We start from the raw sequence: 22,609 nt of genomic DNA, 5'->3' as shown, positions 1-22,609 counted from the left end.
CATTTAAAAATCTCCCATTTTAAAGTCAGCTGCAAACTTAATTCCCCTTTGACATGGAACCTGACACTCACAGGTTCCAGGGACTGGAATGTAGACATGTTTGGGGGACCATTATTCTGTCTACCCCAGTGACTTTCTCCTGGCTTCTCTTTGCTCAGAAGACATGGTGTGATTTATCTGAGAAGTAAACGTGAGAAGAATAAACTGTTCTTGCTTGGCTCAGAGCCTCCCTTCTTCCTTTTGGGAGTGAGGTGCTTCTAGAAAGCACTCGTTTCACTGCTCCTCTAGGGACTGTGCCCCTGCTGGGGGCAAGTGCTGGATGAAGGGTGGGGGGGAGTGAGGCGTACCCTAGGCCTGAGGCTTCCCTTTATGAGGTGGGGTGGGGGTGGGGAAGTCTAATTCTGTGGTTCAATATCTGTAAGCCTGTTTACCTAACAGACCTAAAACCAAATCCCCCAATTTGGCTTCCATCAGTAATAAAGGTGATATGTTGGCCTCATCTCCCAAGTCTTTTGTTTACTCCTTAAACTGGTCAGAATCTAGCCAAGAAAGAGGAGTATTTTTATTGACACTTTGTCATAGACTTCAAGATGAAGCACCTAACTGATGATGCTGTTTATTTCCCCAGGATGGCTCATTTTCCCAGAAGTAATTGTTTTTTGAGGACAGAGCTCACATGGGTAACAGCAGAGCAGTAGAGTGATGGGAGTGTGTGTTGTATTAAAATGGCCTCGGTTCAGATGCAGGCTCCATCACTTAAATGTTGTGTGATGCTTGGCAAGGGACTTAATCTCCTGTGCCTCCACCTCCCTGCGAAACAGCAATACTGGTTCCTACTTCTCAAAGTTTTTCTGAGTGGTAAGTGAGATGACAGAAGTAAAGCAACTTAGAACAGTGCCTAGCACACCGTATGCGTCCAATGCATGCTATTTATAATTATGTCTTGTACACATTTGTATCCTGTTTTATTTAGCATAAGAATACTCCAAAATAAAAATTTTTTAATAAAACAGGGTTCCCCACAGCAAGGTCTATGTCTTATTCAGCTTTGTATTCCCAGGAAAAACACAGAGCCTATCACAGAGCTGAGCTTAATTCATGTTTGCTCTGCGAACAAATAAAATGAGAAAATAAGTTGAAAACTAAGGTAAAAGAATTGTTCTGCCACATAACACAATCTGCTTTATTAAACTTAATGGCTAGTACTAGGGATTAATTTCTACTTGGACAGAAAGTCAACAAAGTAGACGCTTCTTAGTGACAAGTGAATTTTGTCCGATTTTGCATTGCAAACTATTCCAAGGATAATGCCGAAACATTTTTACTATTGCCTAATGCTGTCATGAGTCATTGCTGCCCTCTAGTGGAAGAAATTATGTAGTGCACATAAAAGTGACGTCCCTAGCTGAGCGACTTCTTAAAAAACTTTTCTACTCAAATGTTTTTCAAATACTTATATAAATTTTCAAAAACTGCTTCAAAATTTGCATTAATATCTCAGGTAACAAATTTGTTTGCATTTATCATCTATTCCCTTTGGGAGATCAGTCATATCAAATACAATGTTTCACTTTCTGTACCAATTGTAAAAAATTGTAAAATAAATAGACGTGTGAAAATTACAACTAAAAAATGGTCACAGGTAGAGAATGCCATTTAGAAGTACAGTAAAACCTTGATTTGCGAGCATAATTCATTCTGGAAACACGCTTGTAATCCCAAGCGCTTGTATATCAAAGCTAATTTCCCCATAAGAAATAATGGAAACTCAGATGATTTGTTCCACAACCAAAAATATTCATATTAAAATAATTACAATATTGTAATATAACACAAAATAGTAAAGAAAATACAAAATATAAAGAAAAATGAACAAATTCACCTGCACTTACCTTTGAAAACCTTCATGGCTGGTGTGAGGGAGCCAAGAGAGAGGAGGGTTATTGTGTAGGATGACTTTCACTATCACTAATGGAATCACTGCTGTCTCTTGGCTCAATGGAATCTTTCTCCATGGGGGCCATTGTATACCTTGCAAGGATGCTGACTACAGTACAGTATTAATAAACTCTTGTCATCTACTGTATTTAATGTGACTGGCAATAAGGCAGCAGAGGAAAGGGATCTATATCTGTAGGCAGCCTGACCCAGAATGAAGCAAAGTATTCATTAGCTTACTCTTGTATGGAAAAGCAAAAGACTGTCCATAGGTGCTTTGAAGTGACAAAAAATACACTAGTGCCAGTTGTGGGTACCTTCCAATGCTCTGAAAAGTCACTGATTTCTACCAAACACCTCAGCCTGAAACCCAGCATCTGAGCATGCAAGACGATCACCCACAATCCTGCCGCAAGAGAAAGAGAGAGAGACACAGAGAGACAGAGAGAAAAACCATTGGCTCAGTTGTGATCATGTGATGTTGGGCGGCATGTACTACTCCTATTGCAAGACATAGCTCATTTATCAAGTCAAAATTCATTTGAAATGTTTGCTCGTCTTGCGGAACACTTTCAGAACAAGTTATTCGCAATCCAAGGTTTTACTGTATAGCAAATCTCCAGGGTACTTCTGTTGTGGTTTCTAACCTGGTTTCTAATCTGGTTTCTAACCCGTTTCAATCCAGTTTCAGACCCCTAAAGTTCTGCAGAACGGTCACAAGTTTTCAAGTCATCTAGGGCATTGTTTCTGAGCCTATAGAATGTACAAAAGTTGGGAAAGAGGTTGGTGAAATACACTTAAATGAAAAAGACACAGTATCACAAACACCACTAAATAAAATAGAAAGCAAACCATGAGAATACTATTCTATTGATGGCACAAACTCAAAGACACGTGAGTAAGTGGAAGGTTTGCTCTACGAAAGCCAGGTGGTATATGAACAGGCTCTTGAAGATGGATAAATCTTCAACAAAAATAAACAAAGGAAAAGTTACTTCAGAGTGAAGAAGTACAGATTAAATTTTGGAAAAGATGACTAGTCAGGTATAGCTGCAGTGGAAGGTGTATTCAGAAATAAAATCAGAAACAAAGGCTAGTTACAAATCATGGAGGCATTGAATGCCACCCAGGAAATCTGGACATTCAATCTAGGTATTGAAAATAAGTTATTTGAACAGTTATTGAAAATTTTATGAGAGGTCCAATAAGATCCACACCTCTAGAAAGTAAAACTTGCTGTAATTCAGAAGATAAATTGAAACAGAGAAAGGCTGAAGTCAAGGAGATCAGTTTGGAGGCCGCTGCTATGATCCAGGCAAGAAAATCTGAACTCCATCTGTATTAGTGGCAATGGAGAAAAAAACATTGATGTGTTTCAGAAGGAAAACCAAAATCAGTCATTCAACAGTGGGTTGATGCAGGGTGTGGGATAGGAGAGTATAATTAAAATAAGAGAGAATAAAGAAAATTTTGACCTCTTGAGTCTAGGCAGATTGAGAGATGTTGAAGCCAATGAGACAGAGATCACAGAGGAGACAGTTTGACATTCTTATACATTGTCTATTTGCCACATGTGGTTAAAAGACAATGTTGTTTTGGGGGCACCTGGGGGGCTCAGTCAGTTGGGTGCCCGACTTCGGCTCAGGTCATGATCTCACAGTTTGTGAGTTCAAGCCCCACATCAGGTTCTGTGCTGACAGCTTGGAGCCCAGAGCCTGCTTCAGATTCTGCATCTCCCTCTCTGTCTCTGCCCCTCCCCACTTGTGCTCTGTCTCTCTCAAAAATAAATAAACATTTAAAAAAATGTTTTTAAGACAATGTTGTTCTAGAATCCACTACTTAGGCGTGTTATGATTTATTATCATTTAAATAAAGGAAGAGGGGTACCTGGGTGGCTCAGTCAGTTAAGCATCTGACTCTTGATTTTGGCTCAGGTCATGATCTCATGGTTCATGAGTTCAAGCCCCACATTGGGCTCTGCACTGACAGTGTGGTGCCTGCTTGGAATTCTCTCTCTCCCTCTCTTTCTGTCCCTCCCCTGCTAACACCCCCTCCCTCCCTCTCTCTCTCTCTCTCAAAATAAATAAAATTAATTTTTAAAAAAACTAAGGGAAGAAAAGAGGGATCAAAAATATGTAAGTTCAGGGGCGCCTGGGTGGCTCAGTCGGTTAAGTGTCCAACTTTGGCTCAGGTCATGATCTCACGGTTCGTGAGTTCGAGCTGTCTGTGCTGACAGCTCAGAGCCTGGAGCCTGCTTCAGATTCTGTGTCTCCCTCTCTCTCTGACCCTCCCCCGTTCATGATCTGTCTCTCTCTGTCTGAAAAATAAATAAAACATTAAAAAATTTTTTTTAAAAATGTAAGTTCATTATACAACTTATTTAAATTTTTAACAGGAATCTATGTCACATAATGCCTCTGTCGTTAAGGTTTTCATTGCTAAAATAAAACAATGAAACCATGGTAAATTTCTAAGATCCATTTTAAGATTTAACTTTTATGATTCTTTAATCCTGTAATTAGGTAAGAATATGTGTTTGAGCTGACATCCAGTATACATCTGATATTCCAGATAATCCTGAGCTTATAAAAGACAGGGAAACTATCCACAAAGAGGTTAAAATAGCAGGAAAGGTAGAAAGGCATGAAATAACAGCATTCTACAAAGAAAGCTGAGGGATGAAGCCTGAGTGCCCCACCTTATGGGACAGCACAACCACCCACCCAGTCACCCAAGCCAGAAGAAAGCTACCTGTCATCTTTGACCCCTTCTTCCTCACTCACTACCCATCATTCCCACTGATAATACTTCTAATCCATCTACTTCTCTCCATCCCCACTGCCATTTCTCTAACTCAGATCACCATTCTCTCTTACACAAATAACTTAAATAGCCTCTTTAAAAAAAAAAAAAGTCTTACTTTTTCTAAAGTAATGATACAAAATTTATGGTACAAAAAATACATGACACAAAAATTTACGATTACTGTGAAGTATACAGTAAACATTTTCCTTTCATCCCTGACCACCAATGACACAGTTTCCTTAATAAGAGGAAACCAAGCTAACCAAAGTTCTGTGTGTCCTTCAAGATATGTTTTAGGGGCACCTGGGTGGCTCAGTTGGTTGAGCGTCCAACTTTGGCTCAGGTCATGATCTCACGGTTCGGTTCGTAAATTCAAGCCCTGCATCGAGCTTGCTGCTGTCAGCATGGAGCTTGCCTCAGATCCTTTGTCCCTCTCTCTCTGCCCCTTCCCCACCTGCGCTCTCTCTCTCTCCCAAAAATAAATAAAACACTAAAAAAGGGGCGCCTGGGTGGCGCAGTCGGTTAAGCGTCCGACTTCAGCCAGGTCACGATCTCGCGGTCCGTGAGTTCGAGCCCCGCGTCAGGCTCTGGGCTGATGGCTCGGAGCCTGGGGCCTGTTTCCGATTCTGTGTCTCCCTCTCTCTCTGCCCCTCCCCCATTCATGCTCTGTCTCTCTCTGTCCCAAAAATAAAAAAAATAAAAACGTTGAAAAAAAATTAAAAAAAAAAAACACTAAAAAAGACATATTTTAAACATATGCAAGCACATATATATTGGTTCTCATTCCCCATTCTTTTCCCTTGGTACCTTGCTTTGCCACCTAATGATACATTTTGGAGATTATTCCATATAAATATACATAAGAGTTCACTCTTTATAATAGCTGCACTGTATGGATATAACCTGTGTTATATACATACCTTTGTTATTGATATACTACATATGTTATTCCCAATCTTTTGCCTACACAACTGATGTTACAATGAATATCTTTTCACTCGCTTTATTTCTCACAGTTACAATTGTATCTGTGGGTTTACTATAAATTTTATAGTATATTTAATCCTCTATTTCTTTGGATTAAATGATTCAATGTGTGTATTACTTTATTGCTAGTTCCTTTCCGCTCCTTCTCACTCCAATACCTTTGGCACATTCCCATTATTTCAAATAAGGAAATGTTTGAGGATTTTTTTTTTCCCCTGAAGGTATAGCATCTCCTCTGGAGAACTTTCCCCGCCAGTTTTGGCTAAAATGTGCCAAGATGTAAACAGCATCTTTCCGTACCTGCTCCTACTCTTTTTTGACCACAACTCTTCTTAGTAATCCTTCCTCACATATTGTGGTTCAGGTTATAGATTTCATCTAATTTTTTTTCAAAGACTGAATTTGCATTTCTCTTTCTTGCTCTTCTTATCTTGCATTGATTTCTGAGAGAAGACGAGTATAACGCTATCTTTACTTGGCCATTTTATAAATGGAACTCTCTGTAATAAGGTTTTATTAGTCTCCCTACCTCTGGTCTACTACTTCGATCTGGTTTTTTAGTTACAACAAGAATGATCTAAAATGCAAATCTGATCATGTCAGTGCCTTGCATGAAACCCTTTCATGACTCTGCATACTATTTTATCATTTAAATTCTGGTGTCGTTAACATACTGTGTTATATTAGTTTCAGTATAGTGATTCAACTATTCTGTATATTACTCAGTGCTCATCAAGATAAGTATACTTTTAATCCCCTTTATCTAGTTCACCTATTCCCTCCCTCCCCTCTGCTATCTCTTTGTTCTCTATAGTTAAAAGTCTGTTTTTTGGTTTGCCCCTCTTTTTTCCCTTTGCTGTTTTGTTTCTTAAATTCCACAGATGATGGGGTGCCTGGGTGGCTTGGTCGGTTAAGCGTCCGACTTCGGCTCAGGTCATGATCTAGCGGTCTGTGGGTTAGAGCCCCGCGTCGGGCTCTGTGCTGACAGCTCAGAGCCTGGAGCCTGTTTCAGATTCTGTGTCTCCCTCTATCTCTGCCCCTCCCCTGTTCATGCTCTGTCTCTCTCTGTCTCAAAAATAAATAAACGTTAAAAAAAAAATTAAAAAAAAAATTCCACAGATGAGGGAAATCATAGGATATTAGTCTTTCCCTGAGTGGATTATTTCACTTAGCATTATATTCTCTAGATGTAAATGGCAAGATTTCATTCTTTTTATGGCTAAATAATATTCCACTGTACATATATACCACAGCTTCCTTATCCACTCATCTATTGATGGACATGCGCTGCTTCCATAGTTTGGCTGTTGTAAACAATGCTGTGATAAACATAAGGGTGCATATATCTTTTCAAATCAGTGTTTTCATATTCTTTGGGTAAATATCCAGTAGTGTGATTCCTGGATAATAGGGTAACCCTACTTTTAATTTTTTGAGGAACCTCCAAACTATCTTTCACAGTGGCTGTACTAGTTTGCATTCCTTTTCCTCTACATGCTTGTCAACACTTGTTGTTCCTTGTGTTGTTGATTTTAGCCGTTCTGAAGGGTGTGAGGTAAAACCTCATTGTGATGTTGATTTGCATTTCCCTGATGATTAGTTATGTTGAGAATCTTTTCATGTGTCTGTTGACCATACATATGTCTTCTTTGGAGAAATGTCTGTTTGTGTCTTCTGTCCAATTTAAATTGGATTATTTGGGTTTCTGGTGTTGACTTGTATAAGTTCTTTATAATTTAGGATACTAACCCTGTATTGGATATGTCATTTGCAACTATCTTCTCCCATTCCACACGCTGTCTTTTAGTTTTGTTGGTTGTTTCCTTTGCTGGGCAGAGGCTTTTTATTTTGATGTAGTCCCAATAGTTTATTTTTTCTTTTGTTTCACTTGCCTCAGGAGACATAATCTAGAAAGATGTTGCTATGGCCAATGTCAGAGAAATAACTGCCTGTCTTCTCCTCTAGGCTTTTTATGGTTTCATGTCTCACATTTAGGCCCTTAATCCAATTTTAGTTTATTTTTGTGTATGGTGTAAAAACTGGTCCAGTTTCATTATTTTGCATGTAGCTGTCCAATTTTCCCAAAACCATTTGCTGAAGAGACTTTTTCATATTGTATATTCTTGCCTCTTTTATCAAAGATTGACCATATAATTTTGGGTTTATTTCTGGGCTTTTTATTCTGTTCCATTGATCAATGTGTCTATTTTTGTACCAGTATTATACTGTTTTGATTACTACAGCTTTGTAACATAACTTGAAATCTGGAATTGTGATACATCCAGTTTTGTTTTTCTTTTTTAAGTTTGCTTTGGCTATTCAGAGATTGTTTGTTCCAGTTCTGTGAAAAAATGCTATTGGTATTTTGATGGGGATTGAATCAAATCTGTAGATTGCCTTGGGTAGTATAGATATTTTAACACTATTTGTTCTTCCAATCCTTGAGCATGGAATATCTTTCCATTTCTTTGTGTCGTCTTCAATTTCTTTCATCAATGTTTTGTAGTTTTCAGAGTACAGGTCTTTCACCTCTTTGGTTAAGTTTATTCCTAGATATCTTATTATTTTTAGTGCAGTTGTAAGTGACATTGTTTTATTAATTTCTCTTTTTCTGCTTCATTATTAGAGTATAGAAAAGCAACAGATTTCTGCACATTGATTTTGTATCCCGAGATTTTACTGAATTCGTTTATTAGTTCTGGTAGTTTTTTTATGGAGTCTTTAGAGTTTTCTACATATAGTAACATGTCCTGTGCAAATAGTGAAAGTTGTACTTCTTCCTTACCAATTTGGATGCCTTTTATTTCTTTTTGTTGTCTGACTGCTGTGGCTGGGACATCCAGTAGTATATTGAATAAAAGTTGTGACAGTAGACATCTTTGTCTCCTTCCTTACCTCAGGGGGAAATCTCTCAGTTTTTCCCCAACGAGTATGATGTTTGCTGTGGGTTTTTCATATATGCCCTTTAGGATGTTGTTGCTATGAATGAATGTTGTACTTTGTCAGATGCTTCTTCTGCATCTATTGAAATGACCATATATATGTTTTTTATCTTTTCTTATTGATGTGATGTATAATGTTTATTGATTTGTGAATATTGAACTAGCCTTGCATCCCAGGAATAAATCCCACTTGATCATGGTGAATGCTTTTTTTAATGTATTGTTGGATTCTGTGGACCAATATTTTGTTGAGGATTTTTTCATCCATGTTCATCATAGATATTGGTTCTCTTTTTTTTGTAGTATCTTTATTTGGTTTGTTATCATGGAATGAATTTGGAAATTTTCCTTCCTCTTCTATTTTTTGGAAAAGTTTGAGAAGAATCAGTATTAATTTTTCCTTAAATGTCTAGTAGAATTCTCCCGTGAAGCCATCTGGTCCTTGACTTTTGTTTGTTGGGAGTTTTTTGATTACTGATTCAATTTCATTGCTGGTAGTAGGTCTGTTCAAATTCTGTTTCTTCCTGCTTCAGCTTTGGTAGGTGATATGTTTCTAGGAATTCATCCATTTCTTCTGGGTTGTCCAATTTGTTGGCATATAATTTTTCATAATATTCTCTTATAATTTTTTTCTGTAGTGTCAGTTGTTATTTCTTCTCTTTCATTTGTGATTTTGTTTATTTGAGGCCTTTCTCTCTTTATCTAATGAGTCTGGCTAGAGATTTGTCAATTTTGATGATCTTTTTACATAACCAACTCTTGGTTTCATTGATCTGTTCTATTGTTTTTTGTTTTGTTTTGTTTTTTAGTTTCTATATCATTTATTTCTGTTCTAATATTTATTATTTCCTTCCTTCTGCTGATTGTGGGTTTTGTTTGTTCTTTTTCTAGCTACTTTAGGTATAAGGTTAGGTTGCTTATTTGAAAATTTTCTTGCTTCTTGAGGTATGCTTGTATTGCTATAAACTTCTCTCTTAGAACCACATTCTGCATCCCAAAGATTTGGGGACATTGTGTCTTTGTTTTCATTTTTCTCCATGTAATTTTTTATTTCTTCTTTGAATTCTTAGATGATCCATTCATTGTTTAGTAGAATGTTATTTAAGCTCCATGTATTTGTGTTCTTTCCAGATTTTTTCTTGTGTTTGATTTCTAGTTTCATAGCATTGTGTCAGAAAAGATGCATGGTATGACTTTTATCTTTTTTAATTTGTTAAGACTTGTTTTGTGGTGTAACACATGATCTATTATGGAGAATGTTTCATGTGCACTCAAAAAGAATGTATATTCTGCTGCTTTAGGATGTAATGTTCTGAATATATCTGTTAAAACCATCTGGTCTAGTGTGTCATTCAAAATCACATTTCCTTGCATGTTCTCTGTGTGGATCATCTGTCCATTGACATAGAGGAGTGTTAAAGCCCCCTATAGTATTATATTAGTCCCCTAAAGTCCCCTATAGGTAGTATCATATATAGTATTAATATAGTATTATATTACTATCAATTAGTTCCTTTATGTTTGTTGTTACTTGTTTTATGTATTTGGGTGCTATCATGTTGGGTGCATAAACATTTATAATTGTTATATCTTCTTATTGGATTGTCCTCTTTATTATTTTTTTTTGAAAAAAAATTTTTTGATGTTTATTCATTTTTTTGAGAGACAGACTGAGAGTACGAGCAGGGGAGGGGCAGAGAGAGAAGGAGACACAGAGTCCGAAGCAGGCTCCAGTCTCTGAGCTGTCAGCACAGAGCCTGATGAGGGGCTTGAACTCATGAACCGTGAGATCATGACCTGAGCTGAAGTCAGCCGCTTAACCAACTGAGCCACCCAGGCGCCCCTGTCCTCTTTATTATTATATATGTTCTTTCTTTGTCTCTCGTTACAGTCTCTGTTTTAGAGTCTATTTTGTCTCATGTAAGTATTGCCAGCTTTCTTTTGACATCCATTTGCATGATAAATGTTTCTCCATCCCTTCACTTTAATTTGCAGGTGACTTTAGGTCTGAAATTAGTCTCTTGTAGGCAGCATATAGATGAGTCTTATTTTTTATTATCCATTCCATCACCCTACACCTTTGATTGGAACATTTAGTCCATTTACATTCAAAGTAATTATTTACAATTATTGCCATTTTGTTACTTGTTTTGTGGTTGTTTTTGTAGTTCTTCCCTGATTGTTTCTACTTTTACTCTCCTTTCAATTTGCTAGCTTTCTTTAATAATACATTTTGATTCCTTTCTCTTTATTTTTTGCATATCTATTACTGGTTTTTGATTTATGGTTACCGTTAGGTTTGAATATAATATCTTCTGCATATAGCAGTCTATATTAACTTGATGGTCACTTAACTTTGAGCACATTCTTTACTCTTCACCCCCCATGTTTCTGGTATATAGTATCATACTTTATATCTTTTTATTTTGTGAGTCCCTTGACTGATTTTTATAGATATACTAATTTTTACTGCTTTTGTGTGTCCTACTTTTCTTACTCTTACTTATGGTCTTTCCTTTCTACTCAAAGAGTCCTCTTTAACATTTCTTATAGGGCTGATTTAGTGGTCATGAACTCCTTTAGCTTTTGTTTGCCTAGGAAACTATCTCTCCTTTTATTCTGAATGATAATCTTGCTGGATAGAGTAATTCTTGGCTGTAGACTTTTTCCTTTTGGCACTTTAAATATATCATTCCACTCCCTTCTAGCCTGCAAAAGTTCTGGTGAGAAATCCACTGATAACCTTATGGGGTTTCTCTTGAATATAATTGTCTTCTTTTCTCTTGCTGTTTTTAAAATTCCCTCTTTATCACTACTTTTTGCCATTTTAATTACCCTATATCTTGGTATGGACCTCCTTGGGTTGATTTTGTTGGGGGTTCTCTGTGCCTCTTGTATTTGGATATCTGTTTCCTTCCCCATATTAGGAAATTTTCAGCTATTATTTCTTCAAATAAATTTTCTGCCACGTTTTCTCTCTCTTCTTCTTCTGGGATCCCTATAGTGCAAATGTTATTATGCTTGAAGGGGGTCACTGAGTTCCCTAACTCTATTCTCATTTTGCATAATTTTTTCTCTCACCTGCTCAGCTTGATTACTCTCCATTACTCTTGTCTTCCAAGTTTCTAAGTCATCCTTCTGCTTCCTCCAGCCTGCTATTTATTCCAGCTACTGCATTTTTTATTTCATGTATTGTGCTCTTCATCTCATTGGTTCTTTTTTATGTTTCATATGTCTTTATTAAGGGTCCCAATGATGTCCTCCACTTTTTTCTCAAGTCCAGTGAGTATCTTTATGATCATTACTTTAAATTTTCTATCAGACATCTTCCTTATATACATTTCACTTAGGTCTCTTGCTGTGGTTTTATCCTATTCTTTCATTTGGGACATATTTCTCTGTCTCCTCATTTCGTCTCTCTGTGTCTGTTTCTGTGTGTTAGGGATGTCAGCTATGTCTCCTGCTCTTGAGAATAATGGCCTTATGAAGAAGATATCCTGCAGTGTCCCCTATTCACCAGAACCTGGTGGTTCAGGGGTGTCTCCTATGTGTGTGGTGTGTGCCCAGCTCTTATGTCTTGGCCACTTTTTCCTTCAGTCCAGTCATCTGCAGAGGTTCTCTTTGCCTGTTGTGGGCAGTATATTATGTGTAGTTTTAACAAGGTGAGCTCTGGTATGCTTGCAAAATGAGACCTGCCACACCCACCACCACTGAGACCAGGGCCTTGTAAAATGCATGGGTCAGGAGATGCAGTGTTGGCAAGGTTTGCATTGGTCTTCTGGCGGAGGGGACCTGCAGTGCCCAGACTAAGGTAAACAGGACCTGAAGGGGTGGATCTGCTGAAGTGTGGGAGGTGGGGCTTGGTGTAAGCAAGTTAGTGAATGTCAGTGCCCCTGCTGGTTATGCTGTGGGGGCAGGGCAAGGATATGGCACCTGCCAGCTCCTTTGTTTGTGGAGAATTTCCTTCAGGACATGCTCTGAGATGTATAAATAACTGTTCCTCCCATGTGCCCCAGGCATTTTTCAAACTGCCACTTCTAGCTATTATCTCCAAGATGTAGAACTGAGTCTGCTGATTTTTAAGATTCCAAGCTTTAAGTCCCACTGGTTGTAAGAACTCATGAAATTCAGTCCCTCTAGTTTTAAAAGTCAAAGGCTATGGAGTTTCATCTTCCCAGTGCAGGATATCCAGTGTGATAGTCTGTCTCTCACCCTTCTCTGCACCCAGGGCTCCTTCCCTGCTGCAGGTTGCCACATCTCTGCCCTTCCTACCATCTTCATTGTGGTCTCTTCTCTACTTTAGTTGTGGAGTTTGTTCTGCCAGTCTTTGGGTCTTTTCCTGGGTTATTTATGCTAATATGAGTTGTCTAGTTCCTTCTGTGGGAAGAGGTGAGTTTCGGGTCCTCTTACTCGAGTATCTTGATCCCCCTCTCAAATCTGCATACTCTTGGCATAAAGGCCAAACATCTCTCTGATCCGGCCCCTATTTCTCCTGTATCATATCTTTTTCTCCAGCTCTCTCCTACTCAGCATAATAAATTTCATTTAGTTATTCATACTCTCCATGATCTGTTCTGCCTCCAGGCATGCAACATGCTCTTCTCGCTGCCTGGAATATTCTTCTGACATTGACCACTCCATTTACTTCTTAGCTCTTAAATAACCCTTCAGAATAATATCCCTCTCATAATAATAATAATAATAATAATAATAATAATAATAATGAGTTACCTTTTTATTGTATATTCAGGCACTATGCTAAGCAATTTATATGCATCAACTCATTTATTTTCATAGAAAACCAATTAGGTGAGTACTCTTATTGCCTCTATTTTAAATATGAGAAAACTGAAGGCAGTAAAGATGAAGCAACTTGTCCAAGGTAACCGAGCTAGTAGATGTTGTGCTTGCAGTTAGACCCTAGCACTCCAACTTTGATTCAAGTGTCGCATTTACATGCACAAATACCTGTTTGTACTTCCCCTGGCATAGCTCTTACCACCTTGCATTATAGTTGCTTGTTTTCTAGAGGTCCCTTCTAGAATATAAGATTCCTGAGGTTAAAAACCTTATCTGCCTTGTTTCCTTTTGTAGCCATCTTGCCTTACACATAGATAGCAAGGGCTCAATAATTTCTTTCTTTTTTTTTTTTTAAAGAAAATAAAATATTTTTTCCCAGGATTGAGAAATGGGGGAGTGTAAGAAGAGGTTAGTATCATAAAAAGTAGGAGAGTGTGAGGGGCACCTGGGTGACCCAGTTGGTTAAGCATCTGACTTCGGCTCAGGTCATGATCTTACAGTTCGTGAGTTTGAGCCCCGTGTTGGGCTCTGGTGCTGACAGCTCAGAGCCTGAAGTCTGCTTCGCATTCTGGGATTCTGCGTCTCCCTCTCTCTCTGCCTCTCCCCCGCTTGCATGCGCTCTCTCCCTCTCTCTCTCTCTCTCTCTCTCTCTCTCTCAAAAATAAATAAGCATTTTTAAAAAGGTAGGAAAGTGTGAGAAGAGATCAATATCATAGAAAGCCCTTCCCTCAGGTCATCAGAAATAATAACCACTGATAGTTTTAAAATCTAGTATTAAGTAACTCACCACTACTAGAAAAGTAGTCCCTAGAGAGCAAAAGTCCCACCGGAGACATCTCCTCTTCTTAACTGAGAGGGGTGAGGAAAAGAAGAAAAAAAGATTCTGTGCTGTGATAACATTATAATAGATAAATTCCAAGTTTTAAGAGTAAAAAAAATAGTTGCTTTTAATAAGACATCTTTGGATACATGATTTGAGTACAAAATATTAGGATGGGAACCATTTTATTAGACTACTTAGTCACATGGAAACATTAAAAGAAGAAAAGGACTATCTGAAGCTAACCCAATTTTGATTTGTATGAGATCACCTAGATTTGGGATGGAATCACCATGCAGGAACTCTGACCTGCTTCTCTCCTGTTTTACCCCTCAGAGTAAGTCACCTACATCAATTTTGACAAGTTATCAGAATAGTCACACACTCATCCGATCTTTCTTAGTAAATTGTGGCTCCTCTGCCATAATCAGTAAGGAGTTAAATGTTACAAGTTCTTTGCAGATTAGGAAACCATACATACATTGAGTATCTTCACTAAGAAGATGGCATTTACTGGTTTTCATAAATGGGTCTAAATCTTTGAGATCTAGGATTAGACAATGGTCTCTTAACTATGACACCAAAAGCATAGGTCGTGGAAGATCATTAAAATTTAAAACTTCTCTCTGTCAAAGGATACCATCAAGGAAGTAAAGAGACAACACACAGCATGGGAGAAAATATTTGCAAATCATATATTTCACATGGGATTTATATCTAGAATATATAAAGAACTCTTACAATTCAATAATAAATAGACAGCAACCCAATTTAAAATGGGCAGGGGCGCCTGGGTGGCTCAGGTAGTTAAGCATCCGACTTTGGCTCAGGTCATGATCTCATGGTTTGTGGGTTCAAGGCCCATGTTGGGCTCTGTGCTGACAGCTCAGAGCCTGGAGCCTGCTTCCAATTCTGTGTGTGTCTCTCTCTCTGCCCCTCCCCTACTCACATTTTGTCCCTGTCTCTCAAAAATAAATTTAAAAATTTATTAAAGAATATTTTTTAATGAGCAAAGAATTTGAATAGGAATTTCTCCAAAGAAGATACACAAATGACCAATAAACACATAAAAAATGTTCAACATCATTAGCCATCAGGGAAATGAAAATCAAATCCACAAAGATATACCACTCATACCCACTAATAAAGCTAACGTAATAAACACATAATAATAAGTGTCGATGAGGTTGTGAAGAAATTGGAACCTTCATATGCTGCTGGTGGGAATGTAAAATTGTGCAGCAACTTTGGAAAACAGTTTTGATGGTTCCTCAAAAGATTACACAGAGAGTTATCATATGACCAGCAATTCCACCCCAGGTATATAGCAAATAGAAATTAAAATATATATACACACAAAAACTTGTACATGAATGTTCATAGCTGCATCATTCATAACAGCCAAAAAGTAGAAACAATGTGAATGTCCACCAACTGAAGAATGGATAAACAACATGTGGTATATCCAAATAATAAAAATCATTTGGCACTAAGAAGAAAATAAAATATTGATACATGCCACAACATTGATAAATTTTGAAAGCATTATGCTAAGTGAAAGACATACATTATATTGTATGATTCTATCTTTGTGAAATGTCCCAAATAGGCAAAATACAGAAAATAGGATGGTGATTATCCAGGTTTGGGGTGAAGTAGGGGAGAAATGTGAAATGACTGCTACTGTGTGCAGGATTTCTATTTAGAGTGTTAGAAATTCTCTAAAATTAGATTGTGGTGTGGTTGCAAAACTCTGTGAATATCCTAAAGAACCACTGAATACACATTAAGTGAGTTAACTTTGTGGTATGGTATTTTTTTATATGTTAATAAAACTATTTTTAAAAATACATAATTAAGTATGTTTAAAACACTTAGCTTCATGCTTAAAGAGCAAGAAATTCCAAGACACCAACCAAAAGGAACAAAACAAAGCAAAAACAAGAAAAAACTATCTTCTCTAGTGCAAACCACAGATTCTCAACTGGGTTTAAGGACAGGCAAATATGATACCTTGAACTCAGTTCAAAGTTACTTTCACTTTGGTTTGCTCACAAATCAATAAATAAGCAGCATAAAAATAAGAAAAGTTGCAGAAGGCTCCCCACTAATCCTTTTGTATATCATGGATGTACACTCCAAATTTAGTGATCCTGGTACCCCATAGAGTTAGATATTACAGGTCAGAGGATCACAAAACTATAAACTCACTGTCTGTTACATTACAGCCTCAACACCCCAAAACAACTCACAATAAACTTGATAAACAAAAGAGGTGTTTCTTTAAAAAGACTGTTTAAACAAACATTAAAACATACTAGAAATAAAGTATAACTGAATATAATCAAGAAAGAGAGAGGACTCAATATTGGAAATTAAAAACGTGGGGATTGAAGTAACAGTCTAAGAAAATACTTAGTCTCAATAAATCATAAATTTGAAAGGAAATGCAATATTTTTCTAAGTTGAATCATCAAAAAATTTTAAAGTATAAGGAAAAAATTTAAGTAGACCAATAATCATACAGTACTGGAAAACCTACAGTAACTGGAAAACCTATAAGAGATCTGTATACACCACAAACATAACCCCCACACCCCGAGAAACCAGACCATGTGATTTTATTTTATTATTTTTTTTTAATTTTTTTTAACGTTTATTTATTTTTGAGACAGAGAGAGACAGAGCATGAACAGGGGAGGGACAGAGAGAGAGGGAGACACAGAATCGGAAGCAGGCTCCAGGCTCTGAGCCATCAGCCCAGAGCCCGATGCGGGGCTCGAACGCACGGACCGCGAGATCGTGACCCGAGCTGAAGTCGGACGCTTAACCGACTGAGCCAGCCTGGCGCCCCAAAGACCATGTGATTTTATAGGTGAGTTTTGGAAAATCTTGAGGAACAGATAGTTCATATATAAAGTCTCCCAGGACACAGAAGAAGATAGTAAGTTTCTAAAATCATTTTATAAAGCTAGCATAATACTAATGCCCAAAGTCTACAAATACAAAACAAGAAAGGGTAACAATAGATCAACTACTAAAATACAAACATCCTGAATAAAATATTAGCAACTGATCTCAGAATTGTATTAAAAGACAAATATAGGATGACCAAGTAAGGTTTATTCTAGGAATGGATAACTGATTTAACATTTAAAAATCCATGGATGTGGGGAACCTGGGTGGCTCAGTTGGTTAGGCATCCATTCTTGATTTTGGTTCACGTCATCTCACAGTCATGGGATCAGGCTCCACACTCAGTGTGGAGCTGCTTAGGATTCTCTCTCCGCCCCCCCCCCCCCCCGCTCTTCCCCTGCTCATGCTCTTTCTCTCTCAAAATAAATACACAAATGTTAAAAAAAAAAATCTATGGATGCAACTACATGAATAAGTTAATGGAGATAATCATATGACTATTTCAATAGATTCTATGAATTATTTGATAAAATTCAAAAGCCAGTTAAAATTTTTTGTAAAATAGAAATAGAAAGAAACTTCATCATAGAAATTGTTCTATATATATTCATATATATTTATACATGTACATATATATATACACATATATGCATATGTATGTATATATATGTATATATCTGAAACCAAAATTAAGCATTGCACTTGCTGGGACATTCCCATTATATTCAGGAATAAAATGACATCTGTAACCCTCATTATTATTTAACATTGTTTTGTAGTCCTAGTCAATATTAGAAAAAAAAGAATTAGAGTATAAATATTATAAAGGTGGGGGAAATTGTCATTACAATGTGTATCAAGAAAAATGAAACTAAAAATACAAAAAGAAAAATGAAGCTAATCACAAAATCTATTTAATCTAATAAGGAAATTTAAAAAATGGCAGGAGAAAAGAGAAACCAAAATTATCTTTCCTACATAGTAGCATTAGCCATTTAGAAAATATAGTAGGAAAAAAAGATCCAATTCACAACAACAATAAAATTCACAAATTATATAAGAATAACATTTTTAGGGGCGCCTGGGTGGCGCAGTCGGTTAAGCGTCCGACTTCAGCCAGGTCATGATCTCGCGGTCCGGGAGTTCGAGCCCCGCGTCAGGCTCTGGGCTGATGGCTCAGAGCCTGGAGCCTGTTTCCGATTCTGTGTCTCCCTCTCTCTCTGCCCCTCCCCCGTTCATGCTCTGTCTCTCGCTGTCCCCAAAATAAATAAACGTTGAAAAAAAAAATTAAAAAAAAGAATAACATTTTTAAACAAATATACTCGACATATAAGAAGAAAATTCCAAACATTACCAAGGAACATAAAAAATGACTTTAATAAATTTACATTAAAACTCCTAACAACTAGGGGCGCCTGGGTGGCTCAGTCGGTTAAGCAGCCGACTTCAGCTCAGGTCATGATCTTGCGGTCCGTGAGTTCGAGCCCCGCGTGGGGCTCTGTGCTGACAGCTCAGAGCCTGGAGCCTGTTTCAGATTCTGTGTCTCCCTCTCTCTCTGACCCTCCCCCGTTCATGCTCTGTCTCTCTGTGTCTCAAAAATAAATAAACGTTAAAAAAAAAAAACTCCTAACAACTATTATTTACTTACTGCATGTTAGGCACTGGGCTAAATTCTTCATAAATATTATATTATTTACTTATCTCAATAACTAAATTGAGTAATTATGTTTCTCTTCATTTTACAAATGAAGACACTAAGGATCACAGAGAACAGGTCACTTTTCTAAGGACACACAGTCTTTAAATGGTCAGGACAACACTCAAATCCAGTTTTATCTGGCTCAAGGCCTAGGCTTGTAGTCAATATGTAATACTAAAGAGATTGAAAATTAAAATGGGTGGAGAAACCAATCAGGTAACTTAAATGATTAAGGGGCAGGAGAGAAAGTTTCCTACCTGAACTGGGCAACTGCTACTCACCAGGCAATTGTTGATCTGTGGAACTATGGGCTCAGTAGTAACATACTTTCAATTCTTCAAAAGAAACCAAGCATCTGATGTGGATATACAAGTTGCCATTTTCAAAACTTTAAGGGGGTGGGGGCACGTAGGGAGTGATGTCAGTAAAAGTGATAGGGTTAGTAGCTCCAGGGGCTCATCCTTCCACAAAAACAATAAAAAAAATGAGCAAAAAATCTCAGTCAACTTTTTCAGAACTCTGGAAAACAGACAAAGATAATAGCAATCAAGTGAATGCTGAATCAAGGGGGCAACTTACAAACAGCAGGAGACCACTGCAGCATTTTTGCTTGTCCTTGCTCTGCTCCTCAACTCAGCATCAGTTTTGAAGACAGAAGCCCATGTTCAAGTATGAGATCATAGTCCCTCATTCCAGAGGGAGCAGAGCACACCTGTTATCAAAGAATTCTGCTTGTGTTTTGACTTGTCTGAGGGCTACCTGAAGAACTGACATAAAGTGTCCAATGGATAAAATATCGAGACAGGAGATCAATAAGAAAATACAAGACCTGGGGCGCCTAGGTGGCTGAGTCAGTTAAGCATCCGACTCTTGATTTCAGTTCAGGTCATGATCTCAAATTTGTGAATTCGATCCCGTCATCAGGCTTTGCACTGACAGCACACGGAGCCTACTTGGAATTCTCTCTCTCCTCTCTCTCTGTCCCTTCCTGCACTTGTGCTCATGCATATACTTTCTCTCTCTCTCTCTCTCTCTCTCTCTCTCTCTCAAAATAAATAAATAAACTTGAAAAAAAATTTTTTAAAAAGAAAATACAAGACTTGAACAGCACTATAAACCAACTAGACCTAACAGACATATAAAGAACATTCCACCAAACCATAGCAGATATACATTCTTCTCATGGAACATTCCCCAAGATAGACTATACATTAAGTCCCAAATCAAGTCTTAATAAATTTTAAAAGCTTTAAATCATATAAAGCATCTCTTCTGAACACAGTGGAATGAAGCTATAAATCGATAACAGAAGGAAAACTGAAAATTTCACAAATATTTGGAAATTAAACAGCACACTTTTAAAAAACCAATGAATCAACAAAGAAATTACAAGAGTAATGTAATGCTTTGAGATGGATGAAAATACCTTGAGACAGATGAAACCTAAAACGCAACATACCAAGATATGGGATGCTGGAAATAAACTACTGAGAAAGAAATTTACAGCTATAAATGCCTACATTAAAAAAAGAAGATCTCAGGGGCACCTGGGTGGCTCAGTCGGTTAAGTGTCCAACTTCGGCTCAGGTCATGATCTCACAATTCGTGAGTTCGAGCCCCACATTGGGCTCTGTGCTGACAGCTTAGAGCCTGGAGCCTGCTTCAAATTCTATGTCTCCCTCTTTCTCTGCTCCTCCCCTGCTCATGCTCTGTCTCTCTCTCCTTCAAAAATAAATAAAAACATTAAAAAAATTTAAAAAGAAGATCTCAAATCAGTAAACTAACTTTATACCTTAAAGATCTTTAAGGAGAAGAGCAAACTAAACCCTAATCTAAAAGATGAAACAAAATTCTATTCTAAAAAATAGAGCAGAGATAAACTAAATAGAGTATAGGAAAATACTAGAGAGGGTCAACAAAAGTGGGTCCTTTAAAATAAAGATCAACAAAACTTATAAACCTTTAGCTAGACTGACAAAGAGAAAGAGAGAGACAAGTAGTAAATAACTAAAGAAATGAAAGTGGGGACATTACTATCAATCTTACAGAAGTAAAAAGGATTATAAAGAGAATTCTATGAGCAACTATACAGCCAAAAAAAAAGGAAAACCTAGATAAAAAGGAAAAATTCCTAGAAATATACTACCAAAGCAGACTCAAGAAGAAATAGAAAAAAAAAAAAAAAACTCAACAGATCTATAATACATAAACAGGTTGAATCAAAAAACCTCCCAAAAATTAAAAGAAAAAAAAATCTAGAAACAGACGACTTCACTGATAAATTCTACCAACCACTTACAGAAAAATTAACACTAAGCCTTTTCAAACTCTTCCAAAGAATAAAAGAGGAGGGAACATTTTTAAACTCATTCTATGAGCCAGCATAACCATGATATCAAAGCCAGACAATCACAAGAAAACTACAAATTAATATCTCTTATTAATATAGATGCAAAAATCCTCAACAAAATACTAGCTAACTGAATCCAAAAACATATTAAGACCATCACATTCTGTGACAAAGTAGGATTTACTCTAGGAACGCAAAGATGGTTCACCGTACAAAAATAAATCAATGTAATATATCACATTAATAAAATGAAGGAGAAAAAACAGAATCATCTCAATTAATGCACATTTTTAAAATTTCAACACCTTTCCCTGATTAAAAAATAATACTCAGAAAACAAGGAACAGAGAGCATTTCTTCAATCCGATAAAGGGCTTTGATGAAAAATCTATATCATACTCAATAGTGAAAGCCTTCCCCTTATGATCAGAAACAAGATCAGAACGCCCACTTTCACCATTTCTATTCACCATTTTCTTGGAAGTGCTAGAAAGAGTAATTAGGCAAGAAAATAATAAAATAAATAAAGGGCATCCAAATTGGAAAAGAAAAATCAACCTCACATGGCCTTTTCTCTGTGTGAGCACCTCCCCCTATCTTTTCCTCTTCTTACAAGGTCAACAGTCAGATTGGATTAGAGTCCCACCCCAATGATTAAGGTTAATTACCTCTTTAATGCCCCTATCTCCAGGGTCCTTTACAGGCTTTAGGGCTTCAACATATGAGTTTTGGGGGGAACACAATTCAGCCCATAACAGAGATCAATGAAACAACATCAGCAAGCCAGACTCACAGATATCCTTGACCTAGAAGACTTTTCTTGAATTTTTAAACAATCCCAACAAACTTTTTGATGTCATTGTTGGAACTGAACAAAAATATCCTACAGTTACTTGGAAGAATAGATGAAGTACTCACAAATTATTTTTAAAGAAAAAAATGAAAGGGAATTTGTTCTATGAGATATTATCGTATGTTATAAACCTACAACCAAAAAACAGTCTGAGAGAAACACCAGAACAGATCATTTTTTCTTGACAAAACAGGAGTGAAGTGTACAGAAATAGACTCAAGTATGTACTAGAGAGTGTTATATGGAAAAGCTAGTATTTTAAATCAATGGAGAAATTTTTTTTTCAAAAAAAATGTCATTGTAACATCTAGATAACCTTTTAAAAATAAGGTTAGGTGAGATTTCTATGACAAACCATATACCAAAATAAAATACAGAATACTTAAAGCTTTAAGGGTTTAAAAAAATACAAACACATACATACAAGCATGCTACGTAAATAAGTCCTACAAATCAATTAGAATGAGACAAACAATCCAATATAAAAATGGGCAAAAGA

At 37.0% G+C, this 22,609-nt stretch overlaps 1 protein-coding gene across 7 annotated transcripts in view; it reads right to left on the bottom strand.

Annotated features, from left to right (window-relative positions):
• The window catches only part of IGSF11 (immunoglobulin superfamily member 11), a 263,579-nt gene that overhangs the window by 170,719 nt on the left and 70,251 nt on the right, over window positions 1–22,609 (bottom strand). For 5 of the 7 annotated variants that reach the window (XM_047874143.1, XM_047874140.1, XM_047874142.1 and 2 more), the window contains one exon: window positions 14,260–14,321. The exons of 1 other annotated variant lie outside the window; for it this stretch is intronic. In XM_047874143.1, coding sequence (XP_047730099.1) covers window positions 14,260–14,308 — 49 coding nt within the window. In that variant the 5' untranslated portion in view covers window positions 14,309–14,321. Of the gene's footprint in view, window positions 1–14,259; window positions 14,322–19,188; window positions 19,210–22,609 lie in introns of those variants that run through there. One more of the 7 variants, XM_047874147.1, reaches the window with a different exon arrangement.

Source organism: Prionailurus viverrinus, chromosome C2, assembly GCF_022837055.1.
Source record: "Prionailurus viverrinus isolate Anna chromosome C2, UM_Priviv_1.0, whole genome shotgun sequence".
NCBI classification, from domain to species: Eukaryota; Metazoa; Chordata; class Mammalia; order Carnivora; family Felidae; genus Prionailurus; species Prionailurus viverrinus.
This window is presented reverse-complemented; position numbering and strand designations above follow the sequence as displayed.